Source organism: Molothrus aeneus, chromosome 20, assembly GCF_037042795.1.
Source record: "Molothrus aeneus isolate 106 chromosome 20, BPBGC_Maene_1.0, whole genome shotgun sequence".
NCBI lineage: Eukaryota > Metazoa > Chordata > Aves > Passeriformes > Icteridae > Molothrus > Molothrus aeneus.
This window is the reverse complement of record NC_089665.1, coordinates 7399627-7420067: the sequence shown is the minus strand read 5'-3', so window position 1 is coordinate 7420067 and position 20441 is coordinate 7399627. Positions and strand designations below refer to the sequence as shown.

The window sequence follows — 20441 nt, the reverse complement described above, 5'->3', positions numbered from 1 at the left end:
TTGCTGCTGATGCAGGTAGTCAAAATTATTCTCAAAAATTAGGAGACACTGAGAATTTGCAGGGTTTTTTTTGTTTAATTGGGATTGTTTTGCAGAGAGGTGTTCACTCTTGTAAATGCTGATTTTAGTTGCTTCAGGAAGAACTTTTCTTGGTAAATATTATTTGTTCAAAAAGAAACATTGAAACTCAGCTGATTGAATGGTGACAAGTAATGGTGATTTTTACAATGTAGGTATAGTCTGCAGGGTGAGACTTCTTGGGGTGTTGTAAGCTTTATCTCCTTTCCTCTAAGCCATCAAAAAAATTATTTCAGCTGAACCTAATAAAAGCAAAAATTGTATAATCAGGTGACTTCTCCAATGGCAGGAACACTTTCTTGGCTTAAAATGTTGCAGCCAGATTTTGTGAAAGGCTTCAGATTCCCTCCAGAGGGAGTAAAGGGGAAGTGAAGGTGAAATGGTTCTCCCTTTATGAGCTCTCTGGCTGTTACAGTTCTTTGCTTAATGGTGTTTGTGTGAGTAGGTAGCAACAGAAGCCATAATATCTAGCATTTAAAATACTTGAATGAGATCTGGGCTTTGTGTTTTGGGGCCAACTTGGATAAATCTGCAAAAGAAAAAGCTGTCCTGGTTGCACATTCCCATGATTTCACTGTAGTTCTGTGATTCTATGGCTCAGGAAAGGTGACTGCCCTGTTTACTTCAGTCTTCTAGCCCTAAATGATGATTTAAGAATTGCTGAATTTCTTCATTTTACAGCTTTCATGAGTGAGAGGAAAGCTGGAAAGCGCAATTCCCGAAGGCTCAAATTGAACTCAGCTAAACTCCAATTTTTCATTTTACTCTAGGCCTTCCAGCAGTCACAAGATCAACTCATGACTTGATCTCAGTATACATAATGTATTGGAAGGGATGGGAGGTATTTAATTGTTGTGGGCACTTAGCAACCATTGTAGGTTAGGTCTGAAATGAGCATTTTTTTTTAATATATTTGAAATAACTTCCTGGGGTAGGAAATGACAACCTGCTGTTGATGTGGTGATCTGAGCTCTGTGACTCCTGTTACTGGGGTCACAGAGCTAACTAAAACCAAACTCCTTCTGGGGGAAAACAAGGGGGTGGGTGTTAAATGTGTTTGATTACAGTAGGATAAAAATAATAGAGTCAAATGGGGTAAGGAGTGAACCTGGAGTCCTGCTGTGGAGGAGCAGCAGATGTCCATAAACAGTTCCTGAGTATATCTAATCCCCAGTTTTCACAAGAACATAGCAAGTAGCAGCTATTAAAAATACAGGCAGTAAAAAGGCTACAGGCTGAGTTTGGCTTAAAAGGAAAAGTGTGTTTCCAGCTGCAGTGTCACTCAGGTAGTGCTGTGGAGTAGCCTGGCATTGCTCACTGCCTGCCTGGGCAGGGCCCGGTTCTCCTGAGGCTTCATTCAGGTGACCTGGCTCCAGGTAGTGGTCAGTGTTTGGGGTGGGATTTTTTTTTTTTTGCTGTTTGTAAAATTCTTCTGGTGAGGAGACCTTTTGTCTCCTACGGTCATGGAAAATGTGTTCCTGTGCTACCTCAGCGTGTCAGGCATCAGGCATGTCCAAACTCATCCTGGAAACTGGACACTGGAGCCAGGAGTACAGCTGTGGTAGGACTAAATGTGTGTTTGCATAAATAAAATAACTTTTCAAAGGTTATTAAATAGGATCTTAGTGCACAAAGGTGTTAATGCTTGCAAGGGAGTTAGTGAAGACCTGAGCATAAGCACATGGACTTGTTTGGTGTCAGAAGATTTTTGCAGTGCTCAGTCTTGACAATCACTGGGTAGAGCCTTCATTTCCATTCCTGTGTCCCCAGGTCTCTGCAGAGCCTGGGGATTGCTGTCTCAGAAATGTTACACTCAGATCCAGCTCAACAGCACTGCTAATCCTGTGGTTAGCAAAATCTAGATAGCTTCTTGTGTTAGGTTTCTGCTGTTTATCTTTCCTCCCTGATGAGGTATGGGATATATACTGAGGTGAGGGGAACATGCAGGATAGCCTGGCAGCAGGACAGCAGGAGGGACAGTGTTTGTTGAGCAGAGACTAGGAAGAGCAGCAGACTACAATGTCCTCCAAAGAGGCAGAGAAATAAATTACAAACAGAAGCTTAAACTTGTAAGTGATCACCATAGTTAAACAAAATGATCTGTCTGTTTGCTGACCTGTGCTTTTTTAATCTAACACCACAGAGCCCTGTGATTGCCTGGACTGAGTCTCACAGAGAAGGAAGAACTGTGTGAAAATGCTGTTCAAACATAAACCTGCTCTACAGAGCATTCAAATGACCTGACAAGTCGGCACTCGACAGCACCATCGTGGACTGAGGAGCTTTCTGCTTTGGGAATTAGCAGAATCTGCTTAAACTTTTGTCCAAAAGATGGAAAGAGCTGTCAGAGTGTAGAAAGAGAGTTCCTGTGGGCTCTGCAGTAATCCTTGGAAGGTGCTTGAAATGGCATTTCCTGTCGAACTCTTTTGTGTTGATGCAAAGAGGAATGATTTTTTTTTTCTACTGAGGAAAGTACTTGGGTATAGTGAACATAGATCTGACTTCTACAAATATTTCTATCCATTATTAAAAACCCCAGCAAGTTAATGCTGCCAATACTTGAAGCTGAACAAATAGGTGAAACCAGCTTGGCTTTTGCAATATTTTTTCTCACACCCAAGCCCTGCTCTGTGTCCAGCTGTAGCAGTGACCATTCATGCAGTTTATGGGTGAGATCCCCAAAGCCCTGACACAGATCCAGGCTCTTGCTCTGGAGTTCCTGATCAAGCCAGTCCCTGTCACTCTTGGCTAGTGGAACCAAGACAGTGCTGCTGCATAAGCAGATGTCCTGAGCAATCTATTTATTACATTTATTACCTTCATAGCTATGTTCTGACATTTTTATTAGGCTGTCTGGAAGCTGTGGAGCTAAACTGGCCTGCACATCCCTCCTGTCCCCTGCTGCCACACTGAATCCACTCTTAATGGAGCATCCATGTTAACGAGCTCTTTGCAGCATCCCGAGGTTGTTAAAATTTACCTAAAACGCACACGTATTGAGCTGTGAGTTGTGTTTACACCCGCTGAGGTATTGACATTCAGGTTTTGTGTGCTCTCTGCCAAGGTTGCAAGGATTCAGCATCTTTGTTTTGCTGACAAACGACATCTCTGGGCCCGGGGCAGGAGCAGTGCTGCAGCTGCATTGGATTTGCTGTCAGGATCTGCCTCTTGCTTTTTTGGGTTTTATGTTTTAAATGGTGCCTCTATTTCCACACCATCATGATTTTACCACTTCTGTGTGCCTTGAAACCACTCTGGTTGCTGAAATGCAGCATTTGAGGCTGCTCAGTAACTGAGCATATAAAATTGGGTGAGCTGTATTGCCTAGTGAGGCTGCCAGGGACTTCAGAGGTATTCTTTGAACTTTTATGGGCTGGCAGTGGGTCAGACTAAGTCCATTTGCTCAGGTAAAGCTGAAGAGCCTGTCGTTCCCTTCAGGTGCCACAGAAAGTGCTTACATCCTGCTTGAAATCTGAAACTTGTTACCTGAAAATGTTCTCAGAAAGTGTTTGTCCTCCCCTCTTCAAGTGGAGGCAAGAGTGTGGTGTTAAATTATAATTTAAAAAGAAAAAAACCCCACACCTTCTGCAGCACAAGAATGGTTACCTTCTGGTCTGCTTTTTTTTTAGTCGAAATAGTTCCTTCCAGGAGTGAACTGGGAAGGAAAGCAAATCAGATTATTGCCATGATAACACTTTGATTTGCCAAGTTGCCTCAAGGTCTCAAGCTGTGAGTAAATACCTTTGTTTTAGGAGCAGAAGACCACAGTCTGATGCAGGAGCTGATGGTTTATAGCAGTATAAAAGTTGCTTTTCAAAGAGTAAGTGGAATAGGTGTGTGTGCTTTCTTCTGCAGGGCAGCAGCTCAATAAACTGTAAGCCAAGGTGTTTGATTCTTAAAATGAGACCTTTTGTACAATATGTGTTAGTCCCTGTGAGAAATGGGGGGTGATCGTGTGATACTGAATTGACTGCACTTCCAAAGGCTCATTCACACCCCACACTGAGCTGTGGGGATCTGCAGCATCCTGTGACTGCTGTGACTTTTGGAGATGTGTGTCATCACCATTTGGTGCTCCTGCCCCTCCTGGTTATCCTTAAACCCTCTCTGGTGTTACCAGAGACGCTTCCAAAGGCCGTGTGCTGAGAGTTCTGGCAACTAAACCTTCCTTGTGCTGCCTCTGCTTGCTGCTGCAGCTGCCAAACAATTACTCTGTTAGTACTTGAACAGTAGCTGGATCTTTATTGGGTGTGCAAGACAGTTTGTTAACTCCATCTTGAGTAAGATGGGGCTCTGTGTGTGCTGTACAGGAAAACGTGTGTTTATCCATGCTGGAGATTACTAAGCTCTTGTAGTATGAACCTTATCTTTAGAATGTGTTTCCTGAATTCATCTTTCTGTCTTTCCTTTCAGTGACAGCTCAGCCTCTCTCTGGCATTTACTACAGCTGCTTGGGGAGAGTGTAATGCTGAGATAAAGAACAGTTCTGGTCATTTGCCAGCTCTGCTGACCACCAGAAAAAGTTCTTTGGGCCAGATTCATTACAGTGGCCATCATTTTTGAATACCAGTTCTTTTATCAGCACACTGTGAGCAAAGGTATTGAACTGGCAGTAAAATTTGGGTTTATTAGATTAGTAACAGGTATCTGCAGGGCTGGTTCACTGCAAGGTCTGTGTTTGTGGTTGCAACGTGTTCAGTCCAGTCTGATGACATACCTGTGGATCACAATAATGTGTGAGATGATTTCAGGTGTGATCTTCAGGCTGAAGGATCGAGCAGAGTAATCGTTGCACTGCCAAATTACCAGGTAAACACAGGGAGCTAGCTCAAAATCTGAATGCATATGAAAAGTGGTTTTGAATTTGTCATTCTAAGCGTGTGAACGGAGGAGAATGAGGAACAGGGCAAGGACAAGCTGGGAAGTAAAAGGAATGAAGGTGGGTCAGATCCTTCAGCTACCAAAAGGGTCCAGAGTCCAGAACAGCGGCTCCCACACACTTGTGCTCCTTCAGAGGGTCACAGAGGAGGGGCTGACCAGGAGGTGCCTTAAGGATTCCATCTGTGCTTCTGTCTCCTCCTGAGCATCAACCAGGTGCTCTAAGCTAAAGGATTTCTATTCCTTTAGAATAGAAACTGAAATTCCCTTTCCTGGTGAGACACCTTCACAAGACTTCAAAGTTAAACATGAATCTTCAGAGTTTTCAGCATTTCGTGGATTTCAGACACTTAAATGTATTTTGATAATCTGAGCCAGGGTTTCTGGACTCATTGCCGTTCAGCTCTTTGGTGTCTTTGCATGAAAAACGTTCCTTTATAAAACTGGGTGAGTGGATGGTTTGACAGTTGGGAGGATTTAGATCTTTCTTCTCCACAGGTCATTGAAATAGTACATTACCTACACTGGTGTTCCTTGTTGGGAGCAGACATTGCTGCTTGTGTCCCTTTTCCTGCTCGGGTCCCTTCAGTCATCTTAGCTTCAGGCTCTGTAAAAAAAGGTGTAATTGAGCATTGACCTCTCCGTGTCAGACCCTCGAAGATTTAATGATAAGTAAACTGTACAGTGATTGGATGTGGGGCTGGTGAGGGAAGGGTTTAATGAACTGATAATATTGCAAAATAGGTGTTGAATTCTCAACTAGGCAGCCTAATCATCGATCATGATGGGCAGCTGACCAAAGAGCTTTAAAAGCAGGGGATTGTTCTTTCAGTGATGCTTATCTCCCTACCCCTGTACTTGGCTGATTTCTTTGCTCAAGAACTGGAAACAGAAATACTCTTTGACAGCTTAAATAACCAAATTTAGAATGTGGCTTCCTGTTCTGACTGGTTCTTCAGGATTAAAGTACAGTTTTGCGTGCTTTCCCTGTTCCTGCCTCCCCTTGCCTTTTTTTTTCTTTTTTTTCTTTTTTGGTTTTTGTTTGGTTTGGTTTTTTAACTAGATATGGGCTCCTTTATAATTACTTGGTTAAGTTCCCCTGGCTGTGTGTAATCCAGCTGGTGTATGTGAGCCCTGCCTTGGTGGGTGGTATGCCTGTTATCACTGGGACGGCTTTGTGTCTGTGCTGTACTCTATCTCCTTCTGCCCTGCGTGCATTGGCTTGTTTATGATGGCTGCTTCTGAAATCGTTCATATTTTCCTGATAAATTAGACTGCAGAATGCAGAAGGTTTTGTCTCCCATGCCAGAACCATCCAGAAGGCCTCTGACAGATCAGCTTCTCCTCTGAGGTGTAGAGGCAGCAGTAGGAGATGAGTGCTGCTCTCAGCCAGTCAGTCTCTACCTATTTACACGTTTGCTGCACTAATTTAGGGCTCTTCCCAAATAAATCATCTATTTGGACCCTTAATCCACTCACACTCATCTGTCGACTCTGTTCAGTGCTTAAAGCCACATATCCTCCCAGTAAAAGGATGACTTCCCACCAAAAATGCAGGGTCATCGGGTCCCTTGACCCTCAAAGAGCTCAGTGTGGCAGCAAATTTTTCAAGGCTACCCCTTAGGACCCTTTTCCCACCAGAGCTGATGCAGACACAGCTGCCTTTGTGGACAAAGACTGAGTGTAGCTGCCGGTGAGAACAAAAAAGGACTTGGCCCCAACTCTGCACACGGAAATGAACTTGCAACCTCTGCTCCCCAGCGGTGCCTGTGCAAGACTCCCCTGCTCGGCTGTGGGCAGGGACGTGCTGTTTTCAAAACTCGGTGACTTTTCATAAATATCACCGGAAACAGCTGTTGAGCAGCACAGAATAAACTTTCCACATGTGCAGTAAAGGTGGCTGAGCAGACACGGCCGTGGCACATCGCTCGGCAGGGAGAGGATGTGCTGGGGGTGAGGGGGAGGTTTGTTTGTCACAGCAGCTTCACGAGTTTTTTTCTCATAATCCCCTGAAAACACTGGGTTTTCAGGGCTGGGTTCTGCATTGTCTTTTCTGTGATACTGATAATAATGATTGAGGGCAAAATTGCTATGTGACAGCCTCCAACTGTCCCCTTTACCTTGAACATGACCAGTGTTACAGCCTTAGTACTTTCCATGTTTGTAGGAACAGAACATTCCTTGCTTTTGCAGAGTACCTGGACTTCAGTCCAAATGGGCTTAATAATGCCCAACCCTTGACACCCACTAGAGTTAGACTATGACAGGATATTTAGTTCATTAGGGTTCTTCAAAGAGAGAGAACTGAGGGGACCAGAGACAATCTCATTGGTAGGTGGACTAAGAAATGAAAAGAGGTCATCAGGTCCCCCTTAGTGTAGACTAAAAATTGAAGATGCCTAATAAGACAATCATGCTGCAGATTTAATCATGTTAACACATGAGCAGACACTCAGCAAGCCCCTGTGGGATAGGAGTGGGTGGAACACGATGACACCCACACCTTTGTGTGGTCTGACAAGAAGCAGCAATTCAGCCTGAAGCTGTTGATCTTGGATGGAAACAGAAGCTTGATGAATGCCCTGTTTGCATGTGGACTATGTGCACTGACACGACTGGGTGTCCAGCTCTGAGCACGCCTCCTGCAAGTGTCAGATCTGGGCATGCCACTGCCAAGCCTGACCCGTGCACCGGGGCCTGGGCTGGACTAGGAGCAGCCCTTTAGCAAGTGATAGTCCTGTGCAGGACACAGGATTACTCTGTTAGACCAGTGTGAGATCAAAAACTGCTCAAATGCACCAGGAAGGCGAAACAGCTGAAGGTTCTGTGCAGGCTGCTGTGATTGTGGAGTTTTGCAATGCAGCCACCGGGGAAAATGATGACTGTATGAATAAACAATATGTTGTCAGCCTCGTCTGCCAGACTGAACACTACAAGTCAATAGGAGAGATTTGTGCATGCATGTTCTCCTTACAGCCCCTGAAACTTCTTTCCAGAGGCACCTCTGGTAGCATTCCCTCTGCTTCCCCCTCCTGAAGTGTTTGCTCAGACATCCCTCACACTCTTTGGGTTTTTTTTTTCCATTGTGCTTCCAAAACTGGTTCTAGCTGCTGCCTTATTGTAGCAAAGGTTTGAGGATGGGTGTTTTTACAGTGTGTCTCACGTGCAGTATATAACTCCAGTTTATTAGTTCCTGTGGTGTTCAAAGGTTAAATGGGATCCTGCTGCCCCTCAGGCCTGTGGTGTCACGGTGCCTTGCAGGGTTTGCTGCCTGCCCCGCTGGTGCTGGGGCCTCCTGGGGAGTGGGAAATGCTGAGCAGAGCTCAGACAAGCAGTGCCCTTTGCCCTGCAGCAAAGTGTCGCTTGGTGCACAGGGCTGGGCAGCACTTGAGACCCCAGACAGGCGTATTTACATCTTGTCATGCAGTGATTAATGGCTCTGCTCACATGCTCTGCTGCAGCACGGCCGTGATTTAGGCTGCTACCTGTCATCACTGCAATTTTGTGCACTTTAAATTCTTTGTGTATTTGTCCCAGCAGAGTGCACCTGCTTCCAGCCAGCAGCAGTTTCTTGGCTGGCTTGTGACTCGCTGCCTAAACTCCATCTCGTGCATCCCTTTCTTTCTGCCTGCTCCTTGCTCCTGCATGCTGAGAGTTCAGTTTACTGGGTCTAAACTTTTACTCGTGTCTAAACATAGGGGCAAATTTGACAAAGAAATAGAGTTGTTCCTTAAGTCTGATGTTAAAAGCAAAGTATGAAAATAACACAGCATTTATTGCTGTTGTCTAGTTGACAACATGGTGATGAGTCAAAGATTTGATTTGGTCTTGGAGGTCTTTTCCAGCCTTAATGATTCTCTGAGTCTCCACAAATGGACAGTGGGAAATGAAATGCTAATCTCACTAACATGTACCTGCAAGCAGGGCCACTTTCAGGCTGGGGTTTCAGTCTTTATAGCAACAAACCCAAGTTCAAATATCTTTTACTAGTGCAGATTTCAAGATACGAACTTATTTGAGGATTTCCTATTTCTGTTCTCTAAAGGTTTGAAAAGAAAAACAATGGGTGATTTCTGTCATCACTTGGTTCCCTGGCATATGGAGATGCAGTGCATGATTGTATTAATCCAGGACTAATTCATTTACAAATCTATTATCCATATATTATGAGTAGCTGCTTGTAGTTAATCACTGCACTTGTTTTCAGCAGGTTTTAAGAGCTTGCCTTGTAATGGTAGTTAAGTGTAAGAAATCTGACGTGTCTGGACAGTATCTAAGTACATTTAGTCTTCTACAATGCTTGAATAAAGCCCTTAAGTTATTAATTAGAATAGAACAGAAGTTCTGGGCTTGTTTTTCAGTCTGTGAATGTGTGGTATGTGTTACTACTGAATATGAGGTTCTTGCCAGTCTCTTGACCTCTGGAAGGATTGAGTTACCCTCCATTTCTTAGTCCTGATTTTTCCATTGCTTCTCACAACTGACTTCATTTCTGCCTAACAAAATTACTTTTTTTGGCATTGCAGCAAGCTGGCACTGCATTTTCTTTACAGCTGTGAGGCACCATTACTGAGCTGCGCTCCTGGCTATATAGGATGACATTGCTTAAATTATTGCAACCAAACAATACTCTAGCAAAACTTGCAGAATCCCAAATTCCACTGCTTTGCCCTTTTCTCTGCCCATCCCTGAAGTGGAGATGGTCAAGACCTTTCAGACAAGTCTCTTCTTGATCATGTCAAGTCTCCTATCACGACCTGAAGCAGCTGCCATCACACTGTGTTGGTTTTTTTCAACCTCTCTCTGGTTCGCTGAAACTTTTAGTTAATAATTGGAAATAAAGCTGATGAACCTTTTGGCTTCCAGCTCTGCTGCCAGATCACAGGAGCAGCTCTGCAGTTGATGCCTTGGTATTTTTTGCTCTTGAGTAGATGTCATTAACAAGTAGTTGTGTTTAAACTCACATCTTCTCCTGCCAGCTCATTTGTGCCTCCTTGCTGGGCATGTGCCACCCATAGCAGATGACTTAAGACTGGTATATCATGTTCCCCTGTGCCGGGATGTCATGCATTCCTATGGAAACACAAAACTGAGCTTGCTTCCAATCCAAGGCTCCTTGGTTGTTGGCCCGCGCTGCTCGCTGGGTGTAAGGGCTGGAGAATGCCGCTCCGGGATGGGCAGGGCAGGGTGGGATCGAGCTGTCCCCGGCTCTCCCCAGTGGAAAACCGTATGAAATTTCCCTCGAACTGTAACTCCCAGCAGCCAAACGACAAGATTTTTGTTTTAAATAACTTCCTTTCTTCCTTTTCTCGAGGGGCGATGGAGCTAAAGATTAAACAGCACTGAAAGGCAGCTGCTTCTCTTCTCCTTTGGCAGAAAGCAAGTTGTCGCGTCTCTGCATATGAAAGTTACTGCCAAGAACTCTTCCCCCCGTCTCCTGCAGGAGAGAAATTGAGGTCGTTTCCTAAGCACCCGAGTTGTCGCTGCCTGCCTTTTGCAAAACATCGTTTGATGTGCTGCATCAAACCCTGTTGCAGGGCGTGCAGCCTCGCTGGCTGGATCTGAGGGAGAAAAAAGGAGCGGGGGGAAAAGGGAATGGGAAAGGAAAAGCTGGGCGCACCCGCGCGCGGTGCTGTGCCTCATCCCTCGGTGCTGCCCGCCGGGGGAGCCGGCAGGTGAACCCCGGCCCGTGAGCGGGGCGGACCGTCCGCCTGTCCCTGCTCCATGTGTCCCAGTCCTGCGTGTCCGTGCTCCATGTGTCCCTGACCCATCCCTGTCCCGCGTGTCCCGGTCCCGCGTGTCCCCTCCCTTTCCCCGCGCCGCCACGTGCGGGTGTGGGCGGGGCAGGGGGTGTGTCCTGCCCTGGCCCCGCCCTCGGGCCGCGCCTGCGCGGCGGGGGCGGCGCGGCGGGCGCGGGGCAGAGCGGCGGTGCCGATGCCGCGGGGCAGGGCGGCCGCCGCGGCGGGGAGCGATGATCCCCTACTTCTCCGACAACGCCGTCATCTCCCAGGGCGCCATCGCCCAGCTGTGAGTACCGGTACACACCGCCCAGACTCCCCAGTGCCGCTCCGCCTGCCGCGGCTCCCGGCGGCTCCCCCTGCCCGGGCGTGCGCTGCGCTCGCTCCGCTGTCCCCTCTCTCCCCTCTCCCCTCTCCCCTCGTCCGTCCCGTTCCCCGTAGTTCGCTCCGCCGCAGATTGCCTCCGGGCAAACTTTCCCCTGGCCGGCACCGCAGTGTGCAAGTGCTGATAAGCGCCGGCAGCGCCCGGCAGCTGCTGCTCCCTCTCCGCTCACTTCCCTGATTATTCTTTTTTTTTCACTACGAGCACTCCGAGTCCCATCCGAGCGCTTCTCTCGGTGTAACACGGGAGCAGCTCGGGGCCGTGCGGGATTCCCCGGCAGGCTGAGCGCTGACAGCGGGCTGCAGACCCCCGGCCCGCACACTTTGGCCGTGTTTTGGGCTCAAAGCAGAGATCGGCCCCTTATCTGATCTCGGGTTATCGCAGAGCGGCGGGGGGGGGCTGCGGGGCTGGGCTGTCCCAGGTCGCAGCCGCAGGAGCCGGTCCGAGACCGTACACTCAGCACCTGCGGGTCACAAGGCAGAGACGTGCCCTGCTGCTGCCAGTTGTTAGGCACTGTCAGTCTTGGGCAGCTCTCAAGTGCAGAGTGCCTCCGTGTCCCAACTAAGCCGCATGGAAAATCTCTCCAGCTTCACCCACCCCGCCTTTGATATGCAGATACGAATAATCATTTAATTTATAAACAATTAACAGCCACTGCCTGAGTCGTGGGGTTTAAGTCGTGGAAGGATTAAGGAGGGAAGTGGCAGCTATGGGGTGGTAGATAAGGCGTTCTTCAGAGAGATAGTCGCCGTGGTCTAGCCATGCTTGATACTTCTTTAAAGAAACCCACAGATTGTTTTATCTCTTGAAAGCATCATGAAAGGCTTACAGATAAAGTGCTGGGTCCCACCTGGAACTGCGTTCTTGTCGCAAGAAGCTCCTGCTAGAACTGCAGCTGGAAGTCTTTAGTAGATATCTCTGCTTATGCTTCATATGGAAATGAGTCCCCGGACTCTGTGCCTTCTTTTGTGAGCGCTAGCAATCGCTGCTGCAGTTGGTAATCAGTTCAGCTAAGTCTCTGTGAACCTCTCATACTCAACCCAAAATGTTTGTAATTAGTAATTTTTTCCGTTCGCAGTGTTGCCTGTAAACAATCAGGGCTTTCCCTGCGGTTGCTGATAATGTAGGTTTAACAGAGATGTACCTAAACTGTTCTTCCAAAGCAATGATGCAAACTGGATGTGCCCTGGGCTTTGGGAAGTTGCAGTAATTCTGGAGTTGTGGCGAAAACCCCAACATACTGTGGGCTGAAACATTTCCTTAGAGCTCTGAATGATTTACCGAGCTAGAGTAGGTAGCCAGGTAACAATTTAAGTGCTTTTAAGATGTTTGTTTTATCCCCTACTCAAACACTTAACCCGGGGCTGGAGACTGTACAGAAAGGGATCAGAAGGAAGGGGAAATGCTGCTCGTCTCTGCTCCCTCCGTCACATGTCGCACGGATCCCTGCAGCAAAGTGCCTCGTGGTGGGTTAAATGGCCACTTGGTTGGAAGGACCACCCTTTCCTTTTCTGGGGAGAGAGATAACGGAGTTATCAGAGTGGAGCTTACGCTGTCCTTTGCCTCCTGTGAGGGAAGATTAATAAGCATGAGAATGACAGAGCTTTTGGCCCATGCAGAAGTGTTCTCAGAGGGCTGAGTGCTGGATTAATATTTTGCTAGTGTTCTCAATCAGGATGGTGCTGTGGCTCTCGGGCTGGCCTAGTAAAGGCCAGCATTTAAACTTTGTGCTCCTAATTAAAATTTCACAAAGGCTGATTAATATTGGATGTCCTTATTTCATCATGGGTAAGACCTAAAAATCCAGATTTAGTTGTTTGCTATGCTAAAAATGTGTTCTCTGTGGAATGGGAAGGGCATTGGTGACCCAACCATTATCAGAAACTTCTGTTTCAGTGTATTCTTTAGTAGATGTATTTGGCTGATCAGCTCTGACTTTCAGAGATCAGCAGAAATTACTCTTGTGTTGACGCTTTTAGTCAGTAATGTAGTCAGCTGGTCTGGGTCTAATTCATTTCAGGTTCACAAGGATTCAAATAATGTCCGGGAGACTTGTGTTTATCAAAATGCTCAGAATTTATAGTTGTAACTTGTTCCAGAAAGTCTTGCTACTCTCACTGAACCTAGGGCGAATTCTGCTGATTTACTAATTTATTTGTGTGTAGGATTCAAAATTTACTTTGGTCTATTAAAACTCTAAGGCAGCTGATAGGAAAGATAGAAAGAAAAAAGCAAAGCTTCAGAGAGTCCACAAATATCAAAGAGTTTTTATCAAGAAACCTGGAGGAATTGCCATGGATCAGTTCTTCCTGCCTGCAGTCGCTTCCTTTGCCTCTGGCCAAGTTTGAGTTACTCAGTTCATTGCTGGTGTCCCTGCAGTGGCTTTTCCAAGTTTCTCTGATAATGCCAGATTCCTCTGTCACCCAGTTTTCCTCTCTATCTCAGCGACAAAGCAGGATGACCCAGCCATCAGGGCACTCACCTGGGGTTTGAGAAAACCCAGCTCTTGCTTTCACTGTGCCACATCCTTCCTGTGTGAGCCTTACCAGGCTGTGTTCAGCGGGGCAGGAAGGTGCAGAGGGATGCTCAGCCTTTGTTCAGAACCTGAGGATTGACCACCTCCCTTGTGCCCACATCCCTCTGGCATTTTGAAGCCTTTTTTGTTGTGTTTAAATACTTTTGACTCTGCCTTGGCTTCCTCTCTGCCAGGCAGCAGTGGGAGCCCTCCCTGGGCACAACTGAGCACATGTTGTAGCACTCCTGTCCTGTTTACTCCTTCATCCTCGAAAACTCAGGAGTCAGATGGACCTAAAAACCCAGACAGGCTCACTGCTTTCCATGGTTCTTGTGCTTGCCTCATACCAGTCTATTTTCTATGATAAGATGTTAATTCAGTTTTTATATGTCTTTTAAACTTTGAGGGAGAAAAAAGAAGGAGCAGGAGTAGACACTTTCTTCACAGCATTGTGAGTTTATGGTGGAGCTCGTAGGGGGGAAAAAAATAACCCAAGAAGTTAAACTGAATTATTTTCAGTGATAGGTAGATACAAAATGTCCTTTCAGACCTGCCTTAGCAGCCTGTTGCTCTCTCCCGTAATCAGTTTTCTTCTAAGTGATAGCCTGTGTGCAGAGTGTGAAGAAACAGCACTTCACAGTGTAAGAGGAAGTTCTGAGGCTGTGCAAGTAATTACAAACTGTACAGTAAATGACAGCACTGGGTAATTCAGGCTCATTGTGTTGCCACCTCTGTGCTGTAACCTGCTTGGCCCTTTGTCCTCCCCCACCCCTTTCATTTTCCTCTGTCACACGGCCTTGGCCTTTATGGTGGGAAATTTCATGACCACCTAATCTTGAATTGTGCCAGGTGCCAAGTCAGGAACTTGGATAGGTGTGTGGCTGCTCTTGCCATTCTTTGGAGAGCTACTTATTTATTTATTTCTTGTATGGGAAGCCTTACAACCTTTTTATCTCCTTACAATGTTATTGCTGCCAAAACCCTTGACCATTCAGCAATTAGACCCAATCCTCTGAGCAGTATGTTATTGGAAATCTTTAATTGCTTCTGTGCCATTGTAAAGCACTGTAGCTTTGTGAGTATTTTACCATTGTGCTGAGAGTCAATGATATTTAAAAGCCAAGGAGGAGATGCATGGAAACTGCTGCAAAAAGCCTGGAAGATCAGCAGAGTCATTCCAGTTAGCACTGTCAGCTTTGACTGAAGTTGCCTTATGAGCTGAGGGTCGCTCTGGTGGGAAGTGCTTCAAATACAGAAAGTGGTTGATGAGCCCTTCATGTCTTGTAGAGCGTGGCAGGATCAGGGCAGACTGCAGCAGTTGTTTTCTCCATTCAAGTGTGCATTGTGTGCTCTGGGTTTGTGGGGCTGCAGAAGACAGTCTCATACTCCATCAGGGATGTGATGGGAATGTGCAGGCAGGGGAACCTGACCCCTTACCCTTCCTGCCCACCCCTCCACACAGCTGAGCTCACCCTGCACAGTGGATGGGCTTCCTGTTGACAGAGCAGAGTCGTCGGGGATTTCTCATCTTTTTTATTTCTTTGCTGCTTGTGATGAAACAAATGCAATGTTTAAGAGGCCTCTTACTACCCACTGATTACTGAAAACTGGTCAAATAGGTTGTGGTATTTGCATAAAAGTGGTAATGGTCTGTGCAGGGTTGATCATTAACCAAACCAGGGCTGTATTGTTCATAACTACTTTTCCTGTTTGGCTTTTCCTTTTATTCCCCTGGAAGCTGTGGGTATTTGTCTCACCGATCCTTCCTGGTAAGGGCTGGAAGAGAGACAGAGATGGTTATCAGACATCACATCAAAACCTGAGCCACAAACCAGTGTTTCAAGGACAAACCCCCCACGCCACCACCCTTTTTGAGCAATATGTTTTACTTAGGAAGCCCACGCTGCTGGGCTGCCAAATTAATGTTTTAAAAGGATTTAAATGGTAGAGTAGACTCTGAGATTGTGTTGTCCTGAAACATCTGCAGATGTTCCTGTTTCTGGAAATGCTTGGGATTTTTCTAAAGACCACAAAGCAGAAGGACTCCAGTGAGATTATCAGCAGAAAAAGACCTTTTGGGGCCAGTTAATAGCTGGCTGGGATTTTTTTTTCAGGATTCTACATCCTTGCACCTTTATCACAGAGCCCCTGGTTAAAATATTGCTTCATTGTTTTTAAAACAACTTCAAGCTAACTTTCTTGACAGTTGCTTCTGACTAGTGTTTGTGGGGTCAGAGAAAGTTTAAAATTCTGCATCCCATTCTGCAGTAGGCTCTGAAGAGCTGCTGTCTCCCCTGTATTGGTCTGACAAACAGCATTTAAATTATCAGCCCGTATGGGCTTAAAACTAGTTCAGCAAATATTTTTCTCCAGTGTGTCATATGTAATGTGTACAGAGCAAATCTGCACCTTGAGTTTCCAGCCATGTTGTTTCATAGCAGCTGGTTGAAGACTGAAATTTTCACAAACACATGGAGCAAAACTCACTCCTGTCCTTAATAGTAAACACTTGTGCCTTTGCTGAAGTATTCCAAAGCCACCTCTTTTCTTTCCATGTGCAGCTTGGCCAGAGCTTGAATCCAGCAGCTTGAGAAGGAGCTGCAGACTGGCAAGAGCTGTTCTGCAGCCACCTAATGCTGGGTTGTGTGGGATTAACCAAGTGTTTTGTGACAGACAGCAGCTTTCTGGTTCAAGGACATCAGCCTGTGCATGAGGGAGGCTGGGGAGAAGAAAAGCCTATAAAGGTAAACTTAAAGGACAAGTCCCAGAGTTGCTGAAGGCGGGGAGTGACATAGGAATCCAACCTGGAGGATCTCTCAATGTAGGATTGGCGTTTTTTTGTGATTGGCAACTTGATAAATTTGGGCACTTCTATTATATTGAGGTGACAGGCTCCTTGTTCAGTGCATATTCCTGTTTATCCAGTACTTATCTGCCCCTCATCAACATGGTGTTCAGCTCTTTGGGCTCTCTGATTTACTTGCAATAAGCCATTTAAGCAGAATGCTTTTCCTCAAAACACCTTTGTTATAAGTAGGCTAAATCCAGACTGCTGAACCAGAAATGATTGACTCCTTTTTTTCAAACAAATGATCTTTGTCACTTATTAGCGAACTCTTTCATTTGTTCACACGCTTCTCACAATGGCTTAATGAGCTCCATGCTGTCCCAGCAGGCAGAGCTGGCTCCTGCCCCTCGGGAGTGCCACAGGTTGGGGTCTGGTTGCTCTGTTAAACTTCCAGCTTTTCCCTGGAAGAGCACAGATCTGTGACACCTGGCTGCTGCAGTGTGGCTTTAGGGGAGGCACCCAGGTGGATCAGAGGAAGTTCATGTCAAGGTCTGGAGGTGCCTGGGGTGGACTGGGACCCCTGTTGAGTGGAGCTTGGAATTGTCTGTACTGTGGTGTTGTGGTGTATACCGTGCTGGATTTCTTCACTCCCTGGGATTTGTTTGCCAGCATGAAGAGAGTGAATTTGCTTCTCTGAGCCTCTTGTTGCCGTGCAGCCTCTTTTTGTACAGAATCCCAACTGGATGCTTTGGAGAGGGCTGTTACCTGTGGCTTGTGTAGCTGACGGGCAGGGGCAGCTCTGTTCTGGGTGTATTGCTGGTGTTTTGTGAGACTCCAAATGGCAGGTGGGACTGCAGTAGGGTCATTTTGATTAGCAAATGATAAATTTACCTTGGTCAGGTTACAAAGTAAGGGGGAATCCCATTTGCACAATGTGTAGAAAGCTATCATTAGTCTTAATTTTGTCCTCCTGTTAGTTTCCTGCTTGCTTTCTGCAACTCGATACTGAATTAAAGTGAACCCAAATTGTGGGAGGAGTTTTACTGGGTTTTTTTGTTTGTTTAGCTTGTTTGGGTTTTTAAAGGGCTTATTGCATGGTGGTGTGTGAAGAGCTTGTCACTGGCTTTGTTGTTGTTATTGTTAGGGTTGGTTTGTTGTTTTTCTTCCCTTTATTTGCTTTGTAAAAGAGATGGAGAAATCAAAAAACAGATGCAAAGTGGAACAGCTGCATTCCTCTGTGGCGCAAAGACTGAAAGACAGTTAGTCTAAATCAAAACAAACAGTTTGTCAGCACCATTTCTTGCCCTCCTGTTGGTTTGCCATGATGAGGAGATTGCAAGAAAGCAAAAGAGGAATATCCATGTGCCTCCATAGCAAGTGGGGGTACCACAAATACCCACCCCAGAGGTGGGGGATGCTGCGTCCAGTGTGTGTGAACAGGACTGGTGTGTGGGGGTGCTGAGCCAGCCCAGGAGCTGCATTTGGGGAAGGGGGGTCAGGAGATGGACCAGGACATCACCCACATTCCCAGCACAGTCCCCAGCAAAACCTTGACACTGCTGTAATCTTCCTGACTCTTTTGTCCTTAGTTCCTTCAAGTACATAATGAAATGTTCTATGAGAGGCTCTCTAGCTTGAAATTAAGCAAATATCTATTCTGGAGCCTTTTTAGAAGCTGTTTAAGAGCCTTTTCCCTAAAGTACACTGTGTTCTTCTTAGAGACTTCGCTGGTTCTGTGGTACATAGCAGTGTTTAGTATTCTGATGGTCTTTCTACTTTAATGTGTGGTTTTTAAAGGGGTTTCTATGCTTTTAGGAACTACGAAGACCTGAGTTAACCACAGAAAATTGGCTGCCAAACTGCTTAAAGTGCTAATTCTGCTGAAATTTAGCACCTGACTTTTGCAGGGATAAACACATCTGGAATCTCTAGTCTTCTGAGTTCAAACTCCTGTAAAATAAAACTTTTATTTAATGTGTTTCCAGTCTGAGTCTCAGTCAGCAAAACTATGCAGGGTTTTTATGTTGAGTTAAAAACTCCTTTATGTGCATTTTGAAGTAAAGCATTGACATCCCCCTGCAAGTTGCATGAAGGTGCTAAAAGAATTGGTTAATTTGCAGCTGTGCTGAGAAATCACAAATGCAAAACTGCATGGTGATCCTTCAGAAGGAAGCACTTTGCTGTTTTTCCTTTAATTTACTTTTTTTGTGAGCAGATACCATGAAGAGTGGATGGTTCACACTACTGCTTCCATGCTTGTATTTAAAGTAGCTGTATAAAAACACTTCAATTCTTAGGAACGTTTTGAAGAAGTTTTCTTGTCTCCTATTTAGAATCTCCCAGTTCCTTTTGCCTCTTAGGGTGCCCTTCGTTTCGGCTTTTATTTAAGTTGGGAGATGCTGTGCTGGTGTTAGACATCCCACAGTCTGTCAGCTTCTGTTTAAAGTGGTGTATGGTGAGTGATTAATGGAAATTATTTCGGGAATAAAGGACTCCTGGTAAGCTGATCCCTATTCAGAGCACCAAAAGAAAAAGCAGAGTCACAAGGGATGTTGTCTCCAGGAAGAACTTGTAACATCCGCGGGGGGAAGAGTTGGATTGGAAAGTGATGCTGAGCTTGCATTTTGAAATGGATCATAATTATATCTCATGGTCTGATTTGGAGAGCTTTTCCTGATGGCTCCGGAGGCTGATTGTCACTTACCACCAGCAGGATGCTGGAGTGGTTCTCGTGGCTGCTGTCAGGGTAGGTGTGCTGGGAGTGCTGCTCTGAGCTCCTGGGGACAAGCAGCCTTGTCTCTCCTGGCTGTCACCCCATTCCCTCAGTGCTGGGTCACTGAACCCAGAGTGAAGCTGGGTTTCTTCTTTGGTTTGCAGCTTTATGTTGAATCTGAAGTTTGTATTGACCTTGCTTTGTGCAAGGAACTGTCCTTCTAAGTGTTGCCCTGGTTTGAAGGCACGGAATCCATTCAACTATTCCAAATATAAAATGTTTCTGATCCTTTGTCTTTGATGATTCCTTACTTCTAGCTGATTAAAATTTCAAGTTATTAGTTGCAGCCACATTTAAGTTTGTATTCCCTTAATTGTAGCTTCCCTGTTCCCTAAAATAAAGTCCCTGGTGTATTTGCAAGGGGGAGCAGATCAATGGCCCAGTTACTGGCTGTATCTTCACAACAGGTAAAGCTCCCTGTGACTTCCAGTTTCAAATCAAAACCTATTGAAAGAAACCTGGCACGTGGCAGTTCTCTGTGAAACAGCCCACAAACCATCTCACATCACTGGCTACTGCTGACTGCCCTTTTTGCTAATCTAAAGGGACAGTAGTTCCTAAACCAATTTTACTGTTCCTGCTGGAAACTGTCATTTAGGGATCAAATACCATTGCATGGGGAGGATGCAGTAAGAATGAGAGAAAATTGAAAGTGCTGAGTGCTGCAGAAGTTAAAATACTGAACAAATAACTTCCTTCTATATTTTTATGAGTCAAATCCAACAGCCTCTTGATGATTTTTGATGCTTTTGGTAAACAAGCTTTTGCTTCTTCTTAGCAAGAGGAAAAGGCTTATTATTCAGCATTGATTTCTTTGTGTAGAGACAGAGTGGTCCTTGTTTTGGTGCTCTATTTACAGGGGTCTGTTAATGTATTTACTGAGGGCAGCCAACAAGGCTGTGATCAGAGCCAGGCAGCTTCCCCAGCGTAATTCCTCCATGCCATGCCCTGGTTGGGGTGGTTGCAGAGCCAAGTCCTGGCACAGTTCTGCTTCTCAAGGCAGCAGGAGCTCTGCTCCCTGGCTGACCACAGCCATGCTTGGTGCTGGCCACATCCACTGAGACCAGAAAAACACAGAGCAGCATCCTCCTGAACCAGTCACGTCCTGGGGCTGTGCCTGGGGGAGCTGTGGCTGCTGGGGAGGGAGTGGGGACACAGGGTGCCCTGCCTTGAGTGGGTGCCGGGGCCTTGTCACCTCTGCTCACACCCATCCTGGGGAGGCAGCCAGCACTGGCCATGCTTCAGGCAAGTCAGTGATCTCCTTCCATCTGTAAAGTGCTGGACATTCT

The 20441-nt window shown here is 46.0% G+C and overlaps 1 protein-coding gene across 2 annotated transcripts in view; it reads left to right on the top strand.

Moving 5' to 3' along the window:
* The window catches only part of SSH2 (slingshot protein phosphatase 2), an 88296-nt gene that overhangs the window by 29673 nt on the left and 38182 nt on the right, over window positions 1-20441 (top strand). The window contains exon 1 of one of the 2 annotated variants that reach the window (XM_066563329.1): window positions 10911-10983. The exons of the other annotated variant lie outside the window; for it this stretch is intronic. Within the exon in view, the coding sequence (XP_066419426.1) occupies window positions 10928-10983 (56 nt within the window). The 5' untranslated portion in view covers window positions 10911-10927. Of the gene's footprint in view, window positions 1-10910; window positions 10984-20441 lie in introns of those variants that run through there. 2 annotated transcript variants of the gene reach the window in all.